Source organism: Nerophis ophidion, linkage group LG05 (genome assembly GCF_033978795.1).
Source record: "Nerophis ophidion isolate RoL-2023_Sa linkage group LG05, RoL_Noph_v1.0, whole genome shotgun sequence".
Lineage (NCBI taxonomy): Eukaryota > Metazoa > Chordata > Actinopteri > Syngnathiformes > Syngnathidae > Nerophis > Nerophis ophidion.
The window spans coordinates 64,942,006-64,963,925 of record NC_084615.1 but is presented as its reverse complement, the minus strand read 5'-3'; the positions used below and the strand labels follow the sequence as shown (position 1 = coordinate 64,963,925).

The 21,920-nt window shown below is 37.5% G+C and overlaps 1 protein-coding gene across 1 annotated transcript in view; it reads right to left on the bottom strand.

Annotated features, from left to right (window-relative positions):
* Positions 1-1,243: 1,243 nt before the first annotated feature.
* mtmr7a (myotubularin related protein 7a) overlaps positions 1,244-21,920 on the bottom strand; it is a 30,111-nt gene continuing 9,434 nt past the window's right edge. Inside the window, exons 6-14 of the mRNA XM_061901798.1 lie at positions 18,639-18,773; positions 15,109-15,241; positions 13,666-13,775; positions 11,122-11,247; positions 7,659-7,708; positions 7,380-7,580; positions 7,106-7,240; positions 6,073-6,199; positions 1,244-2,514 (exon numbers count right to left, since the gene is read on the bottom strand). Coding sequence (XP_061757782.1) covers positions 2,185-2,514; positions 6,073-6,199; positions 7,106-7,240; positions 7,380-7,580; positions 7,659-7,708; positions 11,122-11,247; positions 13,666-13,775; positions 15,109-15,241; positions 18,639-18,773 — 1,347 coding nt within the window. The 3' untranslated portion in view covers positions 1,244-2,184. The remainder of the gene's footprint in view (positions 2,515-6,072; positions 6,200-7,105; positions 7,241-7,379; positions 7,581-7,658; positions 7,709-11,121; positions 11,248-13,665; positions 13,776-15,108; positions 15,242-18,638; positions 18,774-21,920) is intronic.

The following is a 21,920-nucleotide window of genomic DNA, read 5'->3' as shown; positions in this document are numbered from 1 at the left end:
AGTCAAAAATAAAATAAACATAATAAATGTGAAAAAATAGAGGAATAAAATATTTTAACTCACAATTTGTAGCACCCATTCGACGCCATTATAACGGTTCGAGTGGAAATGGCGGGCATTTCCCCCATTTAATCCCGGACATCATCTCACAAGATGTAGTTTGTCTCTAAATATCCTTCTTGAAAATTGCCTTGCAGATATATATCTGCCACCTAATCAACATTTTGTTGTCCTTCTTTGTGGATCAACACTAACTGTTTCCTGCTAAATTGCAACTTGTGATTAGATATTCACTTTGGAATGATAAGTGAGTATCCAATCGCAGTATCGTTAACATCAGGCTACCGAGATAGGCTACTGTCAACAATTTGTGATCTGATTGGCTATCGCAACTGTCTGTCAACTGTATGTGTTCTCAAACTCATCCGCTAATGGTCCAGGTGAGTATACAATCAGAGGACGTGTAAATGTCACGTTCAACGTGAGGCCAGCTGTAAGGCCTTACTGACAACAACTCGTGACCTGATTGGCTATCGCAACTATTTTTTTACTGTACTTGTCCGTTCACTTACAGTGCATAGACACCTGCATTGTTGATTCTGAAGGCCGCGGGCAGATTTGGCACAGCATGGCAACATAAGCTATCTGAATTCTGATTGGATACAAACTCTAACCTAAAAATAACAGCTCTGGAAGGAGCATAAAATGACATGAATAGAATATGAATACTTTTAGATATTTAGGGAAAGTAAATTAAAAATAACTTTTATCTTTAATTATAATGATTTCTGGTTGTGTTAGGCCAGCAGAAAAGGCCTTGCTGGCCCTGACGGCATACCACTGGTCAGAAACGATTCAAATCAAATGGACAGCTTTTGTTACGTATTTTTTACTTGATTACAGTAATGTATTTATTATCGGTCTACTGTACTGTTTCTCTTCATGTATTATCTATTGGATCTAAAACACATTAATAGAAATATTCACATGTGGATGATATGCAAATATAATCCAAAGATTTAACGCTCTTTTGACACTTTATCAATGTTTGGAATTCAAAGTATTACAACTCGATTAAAGAACAGTGTTATCGATTAAACTACCAAGTATTGAGTTAGATAGGTAACCTATATTACTGTTAAAGTATTTCAATGCCTTTACAACCTTAAGTTAATAACGCCAACATACTTTTATGAATTCAATCCATTTGGAAGATAGCATAAATAATAGGGAGTCAATGAGATAGGTGACAGTGACATCTTATTTTATTTGACCAAAAAAATTACAATTCATTACACAGTCATTCCACATCAACAAATAAATGCCCTTATCAAAATAATGTAAACTTTTTGGATACAACCAAATGACATGCATGCAAGGAGGATTACAAATAAACAAAAAAATACAGTACAAAAATATACCTGCATGCTGCATTGTTCATTGGCAATGTTATACAGTACAATAATAGGCAGATTCTCCTACTAACACAGTTATACTTTGAGTTTACATGCGGTCCACTGTTGGCGCCATCCACTAAATGTTCCACATGAAGGCTACGAGTGACAATGTCACTATAGCAACAACAACAAAAAAATTACAAGCCATATTCACCTTGTATCATGATTAAAATATTTGTTCATTTTGATAAGATGACTTTCTTCCATACATGATTGAAGCAGATTCAAGTAAATACCATTTGTTGCAATGCATCAACTATTATCATGTTGCTTCTGGTCTTTTTTTTTTTTTTTGCATGTGTTTGCATTGTGAAGTAAACCATGTGCTGCATAAATACACCAAAGAGGCGATGTACATAAACATCCACTTCACATGCACTCTGAAGTCTGAAGTGTTTTGGCTCCTCACTCATGATAATGTTTTTTGGAGTGTATAATGGGCTTACAAAATGGCCCAGGAGGCACTTGACTATTTTAAACTGTCTGCACAGAGTAACGGTTTAATTTTGTTCTTTGTGTGGAAACTACAATGTGGTCCGCTACGGTAAACAGTGTTCGAGTATATGTTCAACACCACATGCACACAACTTATTTATGCAACCTGAATATGACTTTTGGCTGAAATGAGAAAAAAAGCCAGTTTTTTTGAGTACGTAATTCTATAGGTAGTGTTTTTTCAGCGCTGTAGTGAGATTTCAGTAGCTGCTTACATCTTTTAAGCAGCTGATTAGGCAGTATCGTCAGAGTCTTGATCCCTGGCGCTGTCCTCGCTGAAGGGTGAACGGCAGCTCACGTCCGCTATTCCAGACTCCCGGTCGCTGCCGTTGGAGTTGTTGGAGTCGAACGTTCGATTCAAATCTTGGGGCGAGAGGGTCAGGTTGCTGCGTGGCGCTTTGGGCTGACAGGGGCTGCTGGTGAGGAAGCCTGAGGTGTAGTCTTGAGGGGTGTTTGCCAAGCCCAGGTCGTTACTAACAACCCAGGCTGTGGGGCTTTTATCATAGGTGGTGGCTTTACGGGTGCATCTCCACACCTGCTCTTCTTCCAGTTCAGCAATTTTCTGTTGATCATGTAAAACCATAGCAAATGTTTTAACTAGCAGTGTCGAGATCCAACTTTTTCACTCCTGATGCAATACCGATATTGGAGCCTTTTAGGGGAACTGCACTTTTTGGGGAATACAATCATTATGAGACACAAGAACAAACGCCTTTTAAAAATATATATATATTTTAAAGATGGTAGTGAAGTGAGTGAATTATATTTATATAGCGCTTTTTCTCTAGTGACTCAAAGCGCTTTACATAGTGAAACCCAATATCTAAATTTTACATTTAAACCAGTGTGGGTGGCACTGGGTAAAGTGTCTTGCCCAAGGACACAACAGCAGTGGCTAAGATGGCGGAAGCGGGGATTGAACCTGCAACCCTCAAATTGCTGGCACGGCCGCTCTACCAAACGAGCAATACCGCCCCGGTAAAAAAAACATTTGGAAGATGTGGCTAATTGGAGTCACCTTTGTAGCCTCCAAAACTCTCTAAGACAGGGGTGTCATATGGCCGGATCAGGCCCGCAAATAGGTTTTATGCGGCCCGCGAGATGAGTTTGCTAAGTATAAAAGTGAGCTAAAATTGTTTATCGAAAGAAAGTCCTAATTTAAATGTTTCCACTGGGTTTCGCAATAACAACTATGTTGGGCAAGCAAATGCTTGATACCAGGGCCAAGCACTCCGTAAAGCGCATATCGCTATGGTAACGCGTGGCTGTGGTTCCTCTCCATGAACAAATAAACGCAAAACCTGCAGTTTTAGGTCTTCTGCTTCAAACGCGTTGTTCTTTGGCACCTTCATTGCCCCTAAATGTCTGTCAAAATTGACAAAAGTGAGTGTAAATCCACCATCTTCAACCGTTGCTACTTTCGTATGTGTAGTTTGTTGAGTTGTCACAGGGTTAATACCTAGACATGACAAATTAGGTATTTGACACCTACAAGTTTGTTTATTTTGTTCAATCCCAGATAGGCTGTGACTTCATGTTTATCAGCGTTGTAGATACACTGAGAGAAAGTCACACATTCTTTTCCCTCAGAATTTTAAGTGTTTTGTCAAAAGGATTATTTGTGAATTGTACATTTTCAGAATGTGTTTGTTCTACTTTTGGCCAAAGTAAAAAAAAACAATCTGAAATCTTCTTTGTTTTTAAGTTATCGTGCCATGATTTTTTTGTACCATTACAGCCAACCTGGGAATAGATTTTCCTCCATGTGGCCCCTTAGCTAAAATGAGTTTGACACCCCTGCTCTAAGACAACTTCAAAACCCTCCAATGTTTATATATAATGTAGTAACAGACACATTCATAACCATATGTAATATGTTCAGTATTAACTGTATTTGGATAATTTTATACAATTCCAGAACTGACTGCTTCCGCACATTGATATCAGTTTCCATTGCAGCATACGTCCGACTTCTGGCAACAATATGTATTTTACTTCCGGATATAAAACGCTTGTGTGTTTTAATCATGGCAGACTTAGTAACAAACAATAAAGGTGACTATTTTTGGACGAATTAGGATTCACAACCTTATTTGATTGAACATCAATGAACCGAGGATGAACTGCTGCTTCTAGAAGAGAGCACAAAAAAAAAAAAAAAAAAAAAAAAAAAAAAAAAAAAAAAGAGTAAAACGTTGGAGCAGACAGAGGCTGATAGAGTGAGATGAAAGCCACTAAAAGCTGAAAAATGTGGAATTTGAAGACAAGCTATTTCAAAATAAATGGCGTGCTTACTCCAAATAAACCAGAACAAATGTATCTGGCCAGCTGGACCAAAGAGACAACTGTCCATGGAATGAGTCACAATTTATATTGCTCATGATATACACAGCACATCAAGCGTGTTATTACAACTACAGTACATACACCGTTTAGCTGGCTGTGTACAAACAAAACATGAAATGTAGGCTAATACATTACAAAGACTGTAATATGATTGTTCATGTATTTCAGTCAGTACAGATTGTTGTCTTATTGCAGTCTTGGGCTTTACAAACTCAAATGTGTTTTGTTTTGATGTAGAAGCTAGCGTGTCTCTTGCCGTAGTTAGCATCTACGGCTAAAACCGTAGCACACCGATGTGTTACTACGCTAGAAAAATAGTTCCTCAGTGTTCGCTCTTACAATAACATCGTCGATACAGCTTGGTTATTATTCGGTTACAGAACGCAAATTAAGTATAGGTGACAGATTTTGAATGCATTTTTAAAGTGATTTAGAGTATAATTGATTGCTCCCAATAGCTACATTGCTAGCTACCTAGAATGAGAGAGAATGCAAAAAAACATTTTGTCTTCTTGTCTCTAATTATTATTGTGAAATATAAAAAAAAAAGTGCAGTTCCTCCTTAAGTATTGGCTTATTCCTCTATTGATTTGATACAAACACGAATCTGACATACTTTTAATGATTTGGAGATATGAAAAGCCCTAACCTCTTAATTATTAGGTTTCTGAAATGGAAGTGAAGTAGTAATTGTTATTGACGACACCTAGTGGCCAAAATAACTCATTAGGTTTTCAGCCCTTTGAGACAGTCGTGATTTAAGGCTGTATAAGCAAATAATTGATTGATTGATTGGATTTCTTAACGCAGTATGTTGAATGATGTGGACACTGTTACTGGATACTTTCTAGTACGCTAATGCTTTGGAGATTTTATATCTTTAAGAAATACACAATTATGATTATTTGATATGTGTTTGGATTGAAAAATAGACTCCAATTTTGTTCAACTAAGGACACTTATTACTTGATTGCATGGACTCAATCTGCACCTTTTTTAAGGGCTTAGACTTTACTTGAAACAATTGTATTTGTATGGCTACTGTGTAATTCCACATTAGTATACTGTAAAAATGTTTGTAAAAAATGTTTGTAAAAAATGTTGCGCAGTTGTTTTATTTTGAATGTGGTGTTATTGTCATGTATAAATGTGTGTATTTTCCTTTGCTTTATTGAATTAAAGTTGTTTTTTTTAATGGTAAACCTCAGGAGGAATAGCCATTAGCAGCTAATGGGGATCTATCAACTATCAATTTCAATTGCAGCTCAAATGTAGTTACTTTTTTAATCTAGCAGACGATGAATGAACATTATCAAATACTGACACATGCTGATACAGGTTGAGTATGCCATACAAATTTTTATTATTCTGAGGGAACTCACCTGAAGGAATCAATAAAGTACTAACTAACTAATTATCTATCTATCAATCTATCTATAAATACATACATACACTCACCAATCCAGCATTTACCCATCAGTAGATAATACAGTTACCGAGCTTTGAGCAAATACATGTATTTTATGTATTCACATAAAAACCTTTAAAAAATGTTTATAACTGTCTAAAAATCACATTTCTTTATGTCAAAATATTGGTGTCTTTTTTCAAAGCCAATTTTAATTATGTGAGCAAGTAATATACCGTGAGTAATTGAGATTAATCAAAAATACCAAATGTGATTATTTCTGATTGAGAAATTAATCATTTGACAGCACTCATATTTAACTTAAAGTCAACTAAACAAATAAACTTTTAAATGATTGCATCCGACCTGCTTATGTGAGGCGAGCAGCTCCTCCAACTGCTGTGTTTCCTCTTGAATGGCCCTCAGGTAATCCTCGACAGATTGACGAGGATGCATCCCGCGGTCAAACCGGTTGTACAAACCCCTCCAAAATCTGCAGGACAAAAAGAGCCTTTCAACTCACAAATTACTAACACATTGTATTTGAAAGAATATTTCACAAATACAGAACAGTGGCATCTCCACGGGCAAATTAATCTGAGGATTTTTTTTATATTACTGGTAAAATGTAACCAAATAATTGCTGCACAAAAAAACAAAAACAAAAAAAAAAGTGGCAGTATCTTGAAGCAGCTTATGTTTTACCTTAGAGCAGTGGTTCTTAACCTGGGTTCGATCGAACCTAAGGGTTCGGCGGAGGTCAAGACACAACCGAATCATCGCGTGAATAAAAACTTCTACCAATCGGCGTATTATGGATACCCTAAACAATGTTCCCTCTAATTTTCCATCTGATTTGCAAGTGTGTAATTTGTTGTGTTTCATTCAGTGAACCAGCAAAAAAATATATATAACTTAGTCTTGAATTTGAAAAAAAAACACCTTATTTTTCACTAAAAAAGGGTTCGGTGAATGCGCATATGAAACTGCTGGGTTCGGTAGCTCCAACAAGGTTAAGAACCACTGCCTTAGAGGTTCTGTTGTGTTTTAGCTCAGTGGTCCCCAACCACCAGGGTCCGCGGCCCGATTGGTACCGGGCTGCAGAATAGTTTATTAATTTTTATTAAAAAAAAAATATACATATATTAAATCAGCATAAAAAACACAATATACACTTACAATTAGCGCACCAACCACAAAAACCTCCCTTTTAATGACAAAAACGTCCCTTTTTCATGACAAAAAAAATAAAATAAAATAAAATAAGAAAGGACATCCTTCCACCCCTCCACACGGGCCGCGGGACAAATTATTAAGCGTTGACCGGTCCGCGGATACAAAAAGGTTGGGGACCACTGTTTTAGCTGAGCAAGGTGTTTCCTGTATGGGTGGTACATACTTAAACCTGCAGGGGGCAGTAGATGGCCGCAGGAGGCCCTGTGCCTGGCTGTGGTTTGGTCTGTACAAGGGGTTGGCGTAATCTGCACGGTTTGACCACAGATAACTCCACAGAGAGTGGGTCCTTGTACAAAGTCTGCATTAATATCAAGTAAGGTGAAGAAAGGGGAAAGTCAAATATGAAAACAAGGAAAGGGATTTGGAACATTATCCAGTCATTTTTTCCTGACATGTTTATAAACACTGTTAGAAGGAGAAACAAATAATGATCGCACCCCAGTTCTATCCTCTCCCGCTGGTTGTTTCCAATAAAGTTGCCATACTGGCAGGAGTAGATGTGGCTGTGAATGGTGATTAGGAACCGCTCATTGAACTCAAAGGCACAGGGAAACTGCTCCATCAGCTGCCATACACACTCCAGGAACTGGTCGATAATGGGAGACACCTCTTTCGGGTCTCCAACCCGATGGTTGCATCTGGACAGGAGAAGGGGATTGTCAGACCAAAACAAACCAAACAATCAATGCTGTGAATCAAATGCCTTCAAGTCATACCTGTGAGAGAATTTGTGACCAAATGAGACCCAGTCTTTCTCGATTAGAACCTAAAAGGAGGGAAAAAACACGTCAAAGTTATGTAATAAAAGTGTTTTTGCTTGACTTAGAATAAAAGTAATGGTGCACACTTTTTGTCTGCGGAATGTATCATTTTTTTAGAGCATAATTATGTACAAAAGTATTGAGATACACTTCTATATCATATAGTCATTCAATCAGGGGGTGGAGTATTGTGCCAAATCGAAATCCTCAAGTGTAAAAACCCCACTCGGCGTTTGCGTGGCCTCTCTGTGCACGCTCGGACTAAGTTTGCGCACAGACTAGTTTTGCTCACACACAGACTCTTGTTCGTGCTTGCAATGTGTTTCTATATACGCAGAGTGTTACACCCTTTTGATACTCACAGGTAGGGCTGGGCGATCTATCGGGTTTGTCTCTGTGCGATATAGAAAATGACTATATCGTGATATTCGAGTATACGTTCTCACGCAGTTGCTTTTAGCTGCGGGAATTACACTACAGGCTCTCTTCGCTCTTTCTTGTCTCTCCTCACAGACAGCAAGCGCACCTTACAGTACATACGTCACATACTGTCATGTCACACGTCACATATGTATACGCCCTCGCGGAGCAGAGAGGTAGCAGACCGGGTAACGTTAGCTGTGATGCTAGCGCAGCTGTGCGAGTGGTAATACGAGAGAAAAAGAAGGTGCGAATCTTGTAACAAATGAAGGAAGAATTAAATCCCAAGAAAAACAGCAGGGGGTCCATCGTCTGGCGGTGGTATGGCTTCAAGTGGGAATATGTCAAATAGACAACTTTAATTTGTCAAGTGTTGGGCACAAGCTTTGCTACAAAAAGTAGCATTACTGCTAATATGTAGCATCATTTGAAAAGTCACCTGCTAGAGAATGAAGAGTGCTTAATCTGCATGTCAACATCTCCATCCGGTGCCACACGCCCACACCATCGAAATGCTGAGGCAAACATTTCCAGATAAACACTTTATGAAGAAAATAGTGATTTATTTTAGTTTTGAATTCCTTCTCTGCATGAAAGTTTAAACTGAGCATATGTTATTGCAGTATGAACAATAATGTTTTAATGTAGACACATAGAATCATCATACTGCTGTGATTATATGTATCAAGTGTTAATTCAAGGGTAAGGCAAAATATCGAGGTATATATTGTGCATCGCGATATGGCCTAAAAAATATTGCGATATTAAAAAAAGGCCATATCGCCCGGCCATACTCACAGGCATACATTGAATAGGCGTCCCAAAGGATGTATACCGATTTTATTCCGTATTTTTTTGTTACAGCATGACCAACCTAATTATGACACACTGTCACATTTAGTTCAGCTACATCACTACCCACTTAAATCAGCTTTGATTAATGAAAAAAAAAAGCAACATCACTCAAAAGTTTGTAACAAAAGTATTTTCTCCTCAAAGTCATGCACGCTGTGTCAGTTTTTAAGTGAACGCATTATACTCACGACGCATCATGACCGTGTTTTATCAACTGTCCTCCTAGTGATCCATTAATCCCCAGGTCAATATTATACCATTCAAGAAACTGAAACATTTAAGTAATATAATAAAGTCGCTTTGAAGCAGTATAGCGCCTACTGACAGGTCTCTGGTTGCCGTCACTCCATTGCGTCGCTTTTGCGTGGCATTAAAAAACACATCTTGCTTAATTAAATGTGTTTCAGTTTGTTGTGTCTTTTGACTACAAACTGGGCAATCGAGCATTGCACTTGATCACAGAGTCAATTTATTTACAGTGGGGCAAAAAAGTATTTAGTCAACCACCGATTGTGCAAGTTCTCCCACTTAAGATGACAGAGGTCTGTAATTTTCATCATAGGTACACTTCAACTGTGAGACACAGAATGTGAAAAAAAAATTCAGGAATTCAAATTGTAAGAATTTTAAAGAATATATTTGTAAATTTAGGGTCGAAAATAAGTATTTGGTCAACCATTCAAAGCTCTCACCGATGGAAGGAGGTTTTGGCTCAAAATCTCACGATACATGGCCCCATTCATTCTTTTCTTAACACGGATCAATCGTCCTGTCCACTTAGTAGAAAAACAGCACCAAAGCATGATGTTTCCACCCCCGTGCTTCACAGTAGGTATGATGTTCTTGGGATCCAACTCAGTATTCTGCTTCCTCCAAACACGACGAGTTGAGTTTATACCAAAATGGATACATGGATGATACAGCAAAGGATTGGGAGAATGTCATGTGGTCAGATGAAACCAAAATAAAACTTATGCGGCCCTCTCCAAGGTTTCTCATAGCCATCAGTTTCTCCTTGCCCTATGGGCTCTACCGAGGATGTCGTTGTGGTTTGTGCAGCCCTTTGAGACACTTGTGATTTAGGGCAGTATAAATAAACACTGATTGATTGAATCTCTGGGATATTTTTATCATTTGATCATATCTTTTTACTCGCAAACAATGCAAGTCTTTTGTTATAAACTGGAAATATATTACAACCGCTTCAACATAGAGGCAACCTGATTTTGCATTATACTGGTCCTTTAAACAAGAACATTAACATGTATTATGATGTCCTGTCAAAAATCTCAATCTTTAACAACAACTTAAAACAATTTGATGTCATTAAAAATAGATGATTTCAACTGACAATATATTTTCCTCGATATTAACCCAGGTAATTGCAATCTTGCATTATACATACCAGTATGTACAATGCAACATGCCAGTTGCTAGTGTGACACCCTCATAATGTGATAACATTTTTTGGGGTATTTTATTGGTTTGATTTTCAGCACTTTACTTCATAAGGAATAATACAATAGGTTATTTTGTCTTAACTTTAGACTCTTCTTCAAAAAGGACACAGTTTGACGGAAACAGTACCCAGGGATTAGCTCAGACCAAGAGACAGTAGGCGTTTAAAGGGATTAATCAGAAAGGAGGGGATTTACTTGGCCGTTTATTTAATGCTTGCAGAAAGGGTGAAATGAAAGGCCGCGCGTGTAGAAAAATACATCACAGGCGCAAACCAACAAGTCCGTGTGCGGGCAAAAAGACGCTGCGTACAAAGAGGCCGCACAAGTGTAAAGTGAGTCCACGTCTGCGTACAGGGGACCACGCAGAGTGTTTTTATGTGCAACGATTGTGGTATTGTTTTGGTCCCTATTGAATCCCATAGATATAAAAAAAAAACCTAAAACATTTTAGACAATTGTATGATTAGAAAAATCTACACAACCTCGTAGAACGTATTTTCATATTGTATGACATCTCTAATAGCTGCAAAGGGAAGATTATTGTCATATTTTCTGACATTGTCATAAGTGTAGTGACCAGGTGTCTTATTACTTTTGTCTATAAGTACAGTATATATTCATACAGTACTTTATATTTCCAAAATATTAATATGCCATATTAAAAAAAATCAGTTTATTTGTACCATAAGTCCTTTGATGGTCCGGTAGTAAGGATCCAGCAGCACACAGGCCACTGAGCACACCTGAGCAGTACGATCCCAACCATCTGAACAGTGAATTAGGACGCTGACACCATCCTCCGCAACAGCCTGCACACAAACACGACACTAAAAATTAAATTGACATCAACACACATACATTTTGTTTACAACATATCTAATTGATATAGGGTTAGGTTTTAGGGCTGTCCTGAGGCTCTCTGGCAGGCTGTTCCACAGGTGGGGGAAATAGTGTCTTACTGTGGGTCTTTGTTCTGGTGTTTGGGTAAAGATAAAAGGCCAGTCCCAGAGGATCTCAGAATCCGCGAGGGGTGATAAAAGCAGGTCTGATAGCTAAGATGGTGCAACGCAATTGAGACATTTAAGGAGTAATAATAGAACTTTAAAATCGACCCTGAAGCGGACAGGGAGCCAATGCAACGACTTTAAAACTGGTGTAATGTACGCTTGCAGTATATTGTTTAAAATATTTATGTTATTTGAAGTTGTATGAAGTGTAGAGTCATCTGCATATATAGTTATAAATTCACTTTTTACATGTAAAATATATCAATAGTAAAAAATAGAGAAGAAGTTTTTTGAGGGAACTCTGCAGTCTAATCTCCCTGCATTAGAAAGGTTACCATTAAAATACAAAGATTGAGACCTATCATTCAAAATAGCTCTCCATCAAATTAATTGCACAAGTCCAAAACCCACATGCAAGAAGGTTTCTCAACAGTAAACAATGATCTAAACCATCTGTACTAAAATGTAGTATACCAGCATCAATTTGTTGCTGCCAATCATCATTCATATGGACAATTGCTGTGGTTGTAGAGTGACCATCTTTGCAAGCATGCTGGAACTAAAGGCATGATTAAAATAGTTGAACATTTGAGAAACAAGTTTGTCCATGATTTTACCATGAACAGGAATAATATTAATTGGTCTACTATTAGGACCACAGAAAGATGTATAATTATGTTTGCTACTTTCCAAGCTTGGGAAAATATACATCTTATTTACTTTATATTTTGTATTTGTTTTATGGGTATCACTTTGGCTACTTGGGGGTATATACAATATTTCAAACTCAGATTAAAATATAACAAACAGGTTTGGAAATGTAATCTGACATATAATGTATTCATTTCCCATCAAGACAACGTAGCCAAAACTTATTGTTCACAGTGCCTGAAGTTTTTTCACATCATATGGTGATAGTGGTCAAAAGGAGATTTGCAATTTTTCTCAAAATGTACTATGCTTAAATTGTCCATTCATCAAATCGATTGTATTATTTTCTAGTTGGTGTACCTTACTCATAAACAAATATTAAAACAGTTGGTAATTTCACCAGATAGATTTGATTTGAATGTTTTTCCACTTGTTCATGTTAGTTACAATATTTTTCAGTTTACGGTACCTGGATCATCAGATCTTACAGCAGCTTGCTTTGAATCATATCGGTGAACCATTCACGTTTTTAGTTGTGTATCAAGGTGCTATAGTCTTTTTAAACAGAAATAATTTTCTTTAAAAAGGTGCATGTTTATTGGCTAATTTCTGAAGCATCTTTACAAACACATTTGGAGCATCAGTCTGTTTTTCTGAATAAATATTATCCCAAATTTGTGACTTCATGCCAGGATTAAAACTCAAAAATCATTTAAGAGATCTACGCGAGTCTTTGGTAGTCTCACTTCTATAATCAAGGGTATCAGGATTTTAAAGTAACTGTGCAAATGTATGTGTTTGGAGGAATAAAGATGAACATATACAGTACAGAGCAGCACGGTGTGAGAGGGGTTATTGCATCTGCCTCACAATACGAAGGTCCTGAGTAGTCCTGGGTTCAATCCCGAGCTCGGGATCTTTCTGTGTGGAGTTTGCATGTTCTCCCCATGACTGCGTGGGTTCCCTCCGGGTACTCCGGCTTCCTCCCACTTCCAAAGACATGCACCTGGGGATAGGTTGATTGGCAACACTAAATTGGCCCTAGTGTGTGAATGTGAGTGAATGTTGTTTGTCTATCTGTGTTGGCCCTGCGATGAGGTAGAGACTTGTCCAGGGTGTACACCGCCTTCCGCCCAAATGCAGCTGAGATAGGTACCAGCGCCCCCCAAAAGGGTCAAGGGGTAGAAAATGGATGGACAGATATACATTACATGGATGTATTGTATTATGTAATAATATCTCCTGATCATACAGCGGCTGTCAGGAAGTAGGGAGAAGTTTTTGGGCTCAGACTGCAGCATTATGCTTTTGCACGGATTTTGGCCATATTCCTAAAAAAACAATTCACAAGCTATATCACTCTTATAACTAAACGTGATGTGAATTACAAATATACATTTTATTCTTATCATATTACTGCCTAATAATTTGTGCATAAAATATTGTTTGTAAATTGCTTTGAGGAGTCTTAACTGCATTAAAAAGCAAGCACACACACGATGCAACACTAACAAGAAAATAATGAAAGTAGCGGTAATGCAGACAGCAGGGATTACACTGCAGACTGACCTTGGCGATGAAGACGCTTGCATCCAAAACAGCTTTAATGTGTTTCAGCCAGCCTGAGCTCTCCAGGCCCTCCAGGAAGTCAGACATGGAGGGGGAACGCAGCTCACACACTGAAATAGCAACACAGCTGTCTCAGTGGCAGGAAACACAAGGAATAGCTTACGCACTTTATCAAACGACACAATTATTCTACATAGGTACCGGTAACTGTGAGGTGCCATTTAATACCAATACTCCCTGCATTAAAAAACTTTTTTAACAGCAATAAGAATGATCACATTTAAAGCAAAGTCCCTAACTGGTAAATATATTTTTTCTGTCATGTGAAAGGGCTTTGTGTACAATGAAACAAAACAATTGTGTTTGGCAGAAGATACAATGACTTCAATGTTATTTTTTTTGTATAACACATTTCGAAATGAGACAAAAAATGTCTGCCAACCTTTTGTCCCAGTTTTTGTTAATCGTCTCGATTATAGTACAGCCAAACATAGGGCCTAACAAACTACCGGTAGTCCGTTTTTTGCATGCATATCATGCCGCGACTCAAGTGCCCAAGAATTTAAGCCGTAAGTGGCTCAGTCTCTGTGTTTGTTTATAGGATAGAGGTATTCATCCCACAATGAGGAAAGGATGTGGTCCCAGTGCAGATTTTACAAAAAATAATAAAAATTCAATAAAAACAGAACAAATATAAAGAGTACCAGTAATAGTAATGATAATAACTAATTATATGTATGACGTTTTGGAAATAACAAAAACCCAGGTACCACGGTGCACTTTTACTTTCATTAGCAATTACCACATTGTCTGTGTTCCTGGGTCTATGAGTGAGCAGGCGAACAAGTTCTCTCCAACTTTAATGACTTTTGAAGAGCATTGCTACAAGCCAAATAACCCAAAGTTGATGCTGCCACAAATTGTATTTAAAACGTGCAAAAGGACACGCTAGCAATCCCTAAAGGCCAAAGGCTTTGTCTCAAAACGTCATAAGACTTCTTCTGAGCTGCCAGGACGCCAAGAGTTATAACAAGTAAAGAGTGGCTACAACTTTTCAGACCACAAATCACATCATTCTCACGCCCTCAGTTTTGCTTTGGTGGGGTAGGTCGCAGATTGTGCTCTCCAGGAAACCAAAATAGCTCAGAAATAAAACCCAGATGGATTCAAAGTCTTCTTAGGCGAACCCCTGCATGATACCCAGAAATTCTCCAGTGGGCTCAGTGCAGTCTCGCTGAGTGCATCTGAGAGCCAAAGGGGTAACATGGCGCTGTGCTGCAATCATGTAAAGAAACAACACAGTTCTAAAGATGATGCCAAATATGATACATTTTGTTCCACAAATACTGAAGTGATGAAATATTCCTGACACTAATGGATTCACTGCCAAGGAAATGTTCCAACAACAAATGAAGTCTCTGTGAGAATTTGTAATTACTGTACCTTCTAGCATTTTTTGTTGGCTGTTCCTCATTACATGGATGTTCTCGATGGCGACAAACTGGAATTTAATGTGAGTGTAGTTGTCCTCGTTTTCATAGCCTTTTCCTGCTGCTCGATTGGCCATCGCATTCAACTATAAAATACATTTGGGAGATTGAAAGAACATTTAGTTATTTTAACAACCCACGGCGTACACATGACCAAAATTTCACCCAACATTTTTCCTTATGTTTGTTTTACTTTTGAAAATGAATCTGACAGTCATTTACATTAATATTAATTAGTTTTTCAGTAATTATTAGATAACTAATTGTGTTAGGAATCCCTCATTTCAGTCTTTCAGACTCTAAATGCTGCCCCCTCTTGGTGTGTCATTAAATGACTTTGGCGCCCTGGTCAATAAACACTTAACAAGTAGTTTTAACATCATTAAGAAAACATATATATAAAATAATCGCTATATCCAGGAGTCCTGCTCTTCCATCTCCTTTTCTAAAGACACCATAGCTTGCGTTTCCTCATGCTCTTTAGGTATTTCCTCCAGAATCTTGAGAAAAATATCAGCAGAAGAGGACACAAAATAGAATACTAAAAGGCGTACTATCTTTGTTTTCCGTTTTTGAGTGTCGGGTCTGCTCTTCTTTGTCCGTTTTTCCCACATGTTCTGACTCAGTCTTTTGCTCCTCGATGGTACTCCTGTGTTTGGAATCCCATTGGGCTGGAATCTTTTCACATGTTTCCATTCAAACTCAGACTAAAACCCTTTTTAAAAATCAGTCATTAAAATGATCTCTGCAAATTACCCTCTTTTCGCTTAGTCAATCCCATTTTGTGCCTGTCAAAGTGCGAGGAAAGGCTAATCTATTCTTCAAGTTTACATCATTTAGATATGTATGCAGCCTGATCCCTTTTTTAGTTGTATTGCTACAACCTCCAACAATACATCTGGCAGACATATATATATTTTTTTAATTCTGAGCAAAAGTAATATGATCCGTGATGAAAATGCTACCAAAACACATACCACACAATAGGGCTCGTGATTTCGCAATGCACTGTGGAGCTGGGTCGCCATGGTTGCTGGACAAAGTATTTGTTTAAATGGCTGTACTCGACCAGTGGTGTTGTGAGAGAGCAACAAACAAGATTAAAATGGATTGTACAAAAGAAAAATATCTCGGGAATCTACCTAAGCAAACTGGACCCTGTTTCAAAGACTTGCCACCTTAAAAAATAAGTATAATTGGTGGAATTGATCCATATGAGCCTGTTCAATAGACAAGATTTAAGAAAGCTGTTGAATGTGTCTAGTATCTCGATCGTCAATGAAGTCAGTTTATATACAGTCCAAACATTTCGAAATGCAAAGTTGATAAAGTGTCATGGAAAAACAAACGTTGGGTGAGCGCAAGATATCAGAATTTTACATTAAAAAAGGAAAACTGTCATCCGTTCAGAGGTAAGCCAACAGGACTTCACTGTGTGAGTCTCCTGGAGAAATTTGTTTCAAACTAAATATATTTCAAGTCTGAAACAAACTGTGCATTAATGCGGGAAATATTTTAAGTCTTCTCAGTTATTGATTCATGAATGGGGTATCGCTTTTATCCCCAAAATACTGTAAATTGTTCATGACTGGGAGCTAGTTCAGCTTAGCAGCTAACGATAATACCCTACTAAGTGCAAATTGTGCAAATGAATAAAACATATTTTGATTCAAAAGTCTCAAGCTTGCTATCGAGGCTATTCATCGTCTCTTTATTAGCTCATTAACCGACTTCCTTGGCTTTGCTTCTAGGCTGGAAGAAGACAACTCTCACCAAAACCTTTTTTTTCCCTGACAGGATCATGACTACCATTGTGGCAGTTAATTATGTCGCACGTTCGGGCCATGTCCTTCACTTGTTAAAGAAAAGAACAACTTTATTTACATGGCTGAAGGCAAGACTGTGTCCTAATCTATTCAGAGGCCAACAGGAACCACAATGAATTGCGTTTCCAGTGGATATTTGCCAAAAAATGCGTATCGGCAAGGCATGGGAAAATGCCGATCCAGATCCAGTTAAAAAAAAATAAAAACATCCGGTCCGTGTTTTCCAACATACCGATTCAAATAATATATTCCACTCTTCTGCTGCTCCCTACGCGCCGTTCCGTATTTTCCAGCACACCTTCAACACATCCACAGGTCTGTGTTCTAACCGTTAAGACGGCCATGTGAATTAAAAGTTACGGTAAAAATGTCAGCTGTGTGGGATTATTTTAGCCTACAAAACGAAAAAGATGAAGAGGTGGAGTGCAAAACATGCCACAATAAAGTGGTAGAAAAGTTGTAAGACATTTTAATGACTCTTGAGAGTGAGAGGCTTTTTAGCACTCATCATTGATGAACACAGGAGCAGGCTGACACCTGAGCATTTTGAAGTGCTCGTCTTTGTTAGAAAGAATCTCCCCATTATGCTTGGACTTCAATTGTTTCCCCCCCCCCCGACTGGGGCAAACAATTGAAAGGAGTGTATCGATAGTTTTTTTTATTTTTTTTTAAAGTTTACACTTGTTCAAGAGCAAGTATTGATGTTGAGTTATATACATTTTATCCCACTCAGGTTGTTTGTGTGTTTTCCTTTTTTTAATAATGTTTACAGCATTATTTGCACGTTATATTGTTAAATTTTTTACTGTTTAATGATGCCATTTCTGTTTGTCATGTATAATTTTTTTCTATTTTGTGTTTATCCTTGAATACCAACCATTGTGTATTATTCAAACTCACCTAATTCAGCTCGCTAGTTGTTATCAAGAGAACTAAAACCCTTTTCAACATGAATCTGACAACTAAGTAGGCTAAATAACTTTAAACTTTAATACATGCTCGGACAGGCCAATATTGGTATCGGATCGGAAGTGCAAAAACAATATCGGTATCGGATCGGAAGTGCAAAAACCAGGATCGGGACATCCCTAGTTTCCACGTCACATTTTCGAGCCCTGTATAAAATTGGCTCCAGTCTTCTGTTGGTGACGTCAGCAGGCTCATGCCCGCCCACATTTTGGATTTATAAAGTTAAAGTCCCAACGATTGTCACACACACATGAGGTGTGGTGAAATTTGTCCTCTGCATTTGACCCATACCTTTGTGCACCCCCTTGGGAGGTTAGGAGAGCAGTGAGCAGCAGCGTGTGCTGCGCTCAGTAATCATTTGGTGATTATATGTGGATGCTCGCTCATTTGCTGTAACTCGTTTGACATGCCTAAAATCACTACGCTGTCTATTTTTTTTTTAATCATTTTGGAGGTCCACAACTATGAAATGAATGCCAATGTTGACAGCATTAGAGGGGCACTTTAAGACCTACTTTAGTTGCATAATCCTGTTCACGGCTTAGTGAGACCAGAGCTAAGATGTTTTCACAAGTCACATCCGTCCAGCTGCAAAAAGGCGGTTTGGAAAAGCAACCACCTGAACATATAACACAATACAGCACGGCTTATATTATTACAGTGTGTCCTTTCCATTCATGGGGCTCACCTTGGGCCTGGTGTCCACCACATACATGAAGTCTCTGCGGGGATTGGACCTCAGAATGGCCTTCAACATCTGCTCATCCTCCAGGCAGCGAGCGCTGAAGCCTGACAGGGGCTGACTGCTGCGGCAGATGGCAGCCTGGGAAGACCCAAGAAAAAGCTTCATATGTGAATCCTTTCCCCCCATAAGCTCATCTTAAGAACATTATTGCTTTACATGGATGATTTGGGGAAAGAAAAACATCAACAAATAACCACAGTCCTTTTCTTGACACACATTAAAATTAATCATTTTCTCATATTTCCATTTATTATCCACCAGGGGACCAGATCAAGAATTATTATGTGGTTCACCCTTAAGGCCAATGAACCAAACTTAAGACTGTTGTATGTTTGGGCTTGACGCACTGGACCCTCCACCCTGGGAAGTTGACCCAACACTCATAAAGCACTCCCAACTGTTCTGTAAAGTATTAACAAAATGAAATATGAACATTCGTCCTGATCACACTGGACCTCTGACAGAACCACAGGCACATTTTTTACACAGTGGCTTTAATCACTATATTTAGTAACACTGGATTGTTGCTATTACTGGATGGTATAAACATGCAAAATCTGAGTCTCACGAAAGAAAGGATGCAAGAAAAAAGGGGTACGAAGTACGGATCCATACTGAAACTTGCTGACGTCGACAGCTGTATCCAGTAGGTATGGACGACATGGCCTAAAATCTATATTTTGATATATATTACAGCCGTTTGTGAAAACAATATGAATCACAATATATAATTTGGCATATAAATGTTAATATAACTATTATGTAACGGGTCACAAATTAAATTGGCTGCTGACATTTGCAAAAACATATTGCGTCATTTCCGGTTTATTTATTTTATCAAAACTATTAATAATCTACTTGCTAGTTTACTATTATTAGCTGCTTACTTTCAATTGTAACATATTTCCATCTACACTTATGTAAAAAATGTACTTCATTGTATTGTTCTGTTGTTTAGTTAGTTAGTTTTGGGCGACACTACACATTTGGGTATTGACCCAATACCACGTAGTTAGCGTACATGGACAAAACGAATGTGGATACCAACATGTTTAAGATCATTTAACTACTTTTCTTTGGATCAAAATTATAATCGGACAAAAACACAGGATGACAGTGTACCAATCAGTTAAATACTCAAATAGTTTCCTTAGTCCCTTACAATACATGCAATATTTTCAGCAAAATAAAGTCAATAGTGCAAAACTAGACACAAGCAAAACTACTTTTGGTCTGATTTAAATCCTTTGTTTTTTTCCCGAAATACCTTAAAATTACTTATTTTTTCGTTTGTAAACTATAACAAAACTACAAAAAAGATTTTGTGCTAATAAAAAAATATCAGTTTAATCACTGTAGTATTGACCATCTATTTATATTATATTCAGTATTGTTACTGTCAATATTTGTAGCGATCCGCCCAACTTTGTTTACATTTAAGAGCTCTTGAGCTTGAGCATTAGCCTCGCTTCCTGTATCCTCCAATGATGTATAGCAGTGGTTCTCAAATGGGGGTATGCGTACCCCTGGCGGTACTTGAAGGTATGCCAAGGGGTACGTGAGATTTTTTTTAAAAATATTTTAAAAATAGCAACAATTCAAAAATACTTTAGAAATATATTTATTGAATAATACTTCAACAAAATATGAATGTAAGTTCATAAACTGTGAAAAGAAATGCAACAATGCAATATTCAGTGTTGACAGCCAGATTTTTTGTGGACATGTCTCATAAATATTGATGTTAAATATTTATTTTTTTGTGAAGGAATGTTTAGAATTAAGTTGAAACTTAAGAATTAAGTTGAATCCAGATGGATCTCTATTACAATCCCCAAAGAGGGCACTTTAAGTTGATGATTACTTCTATGTGTAGAAATCTTTATTTATAATTTTATCACTTGTTTATTTTTATCTTTAGTTATTTTGTATATCTTTTCTTTGAAATAGTTCAAGAAAGACCAGTACAAATGAGCAATATTTTGCACTGTTATACAATTTAATAAATCAGAAACTGATGACATAGTGCTGTATTTTACTTCTTTATCTCTTTTTTTCAACCAAAAATGCTCTGCTCTGATTAGGAGGTACTTGAATTAAAACAATGTTCACAGGGGTTACATCACTAAAAAAAGGTTGAGAACCACTGATGTATAGTATAGCATGTTTAGCTAATTCTTATTCTCCAGTGATAATAAAACTTGTACGAAACAATTTCTTTGTTGCCATTGAGGCATGGTGTAGTGATTTAAAGATAGTTTGTCAATGAGGACGTAGGTGGAGTCCTTAGTGAAGATGCGACATTGCAGTGAGGAAGCGGCTGTTTGATTGTCCCTGTCAAATTTGCAGGACACAGCTAGAATGTGTCATGAGCAAACATTATCACAATATGATGATAGTATTTAAAGTTCTATTGTACGCCAAATGTATATCAATTATATCGCCTATTGCGTGCAAGCCGAGTACTCGTATAAAAAAAATAAGTACTGGTAGCTATCGTACCTGATGTACAGAATGTAGCACCTCAACAGAGATATAGAGCAAGGTGCTCTTTTTAACCTTTGTCGACCCTAACAAGCCAACAGCAGTGCTCAGTTTAAACACCAACTTCTTGATATTTACAAACATTTCACACCAAAAACACAACACTTTATCCACCAGTCACACACATGGCGAGGGGCATTCAGAGACACCTGCATTCTGAACATCAACATGACAACATAAGCAGGTCATTACACTAACTTAATTTTGCTCAATTAATAGTAAAACAACTTGGCTATGGGATTGTGTGTAATGTATGCTCTTAAAGAATTAAAATAAAGAAAAAAATATATTTGTAGTAGATTTTATTTCATAATGGTAAATGTATTACTTAGTTAAATAAATTGTATTTATATATTATTGAAATATTTAATTACTCTTCTATTTAACTTGTTTAAATTGTTATTGAAAAAAATATGTGTGTTTAGTTTTTTTCCAGTACTGGTTCAACCGGCACACTTTTTAAAGTACTGATTTGACAATACTGTTGTCATGGTTTTGGCCATCGAAAGAACTTTTAATACTGTCATCATATTGTAATAATGCATGTTGACACATTCTAGCTGTATCCCACATATTAGGCAGCAACAAGTGAACGAAAGCGTGTCCTCAAAGAAATGGAGCATTCTCGCAATGGCGGCTAATGTACCTCCACAGTGTAGCTTCTAAATCCCAAATCCTAGC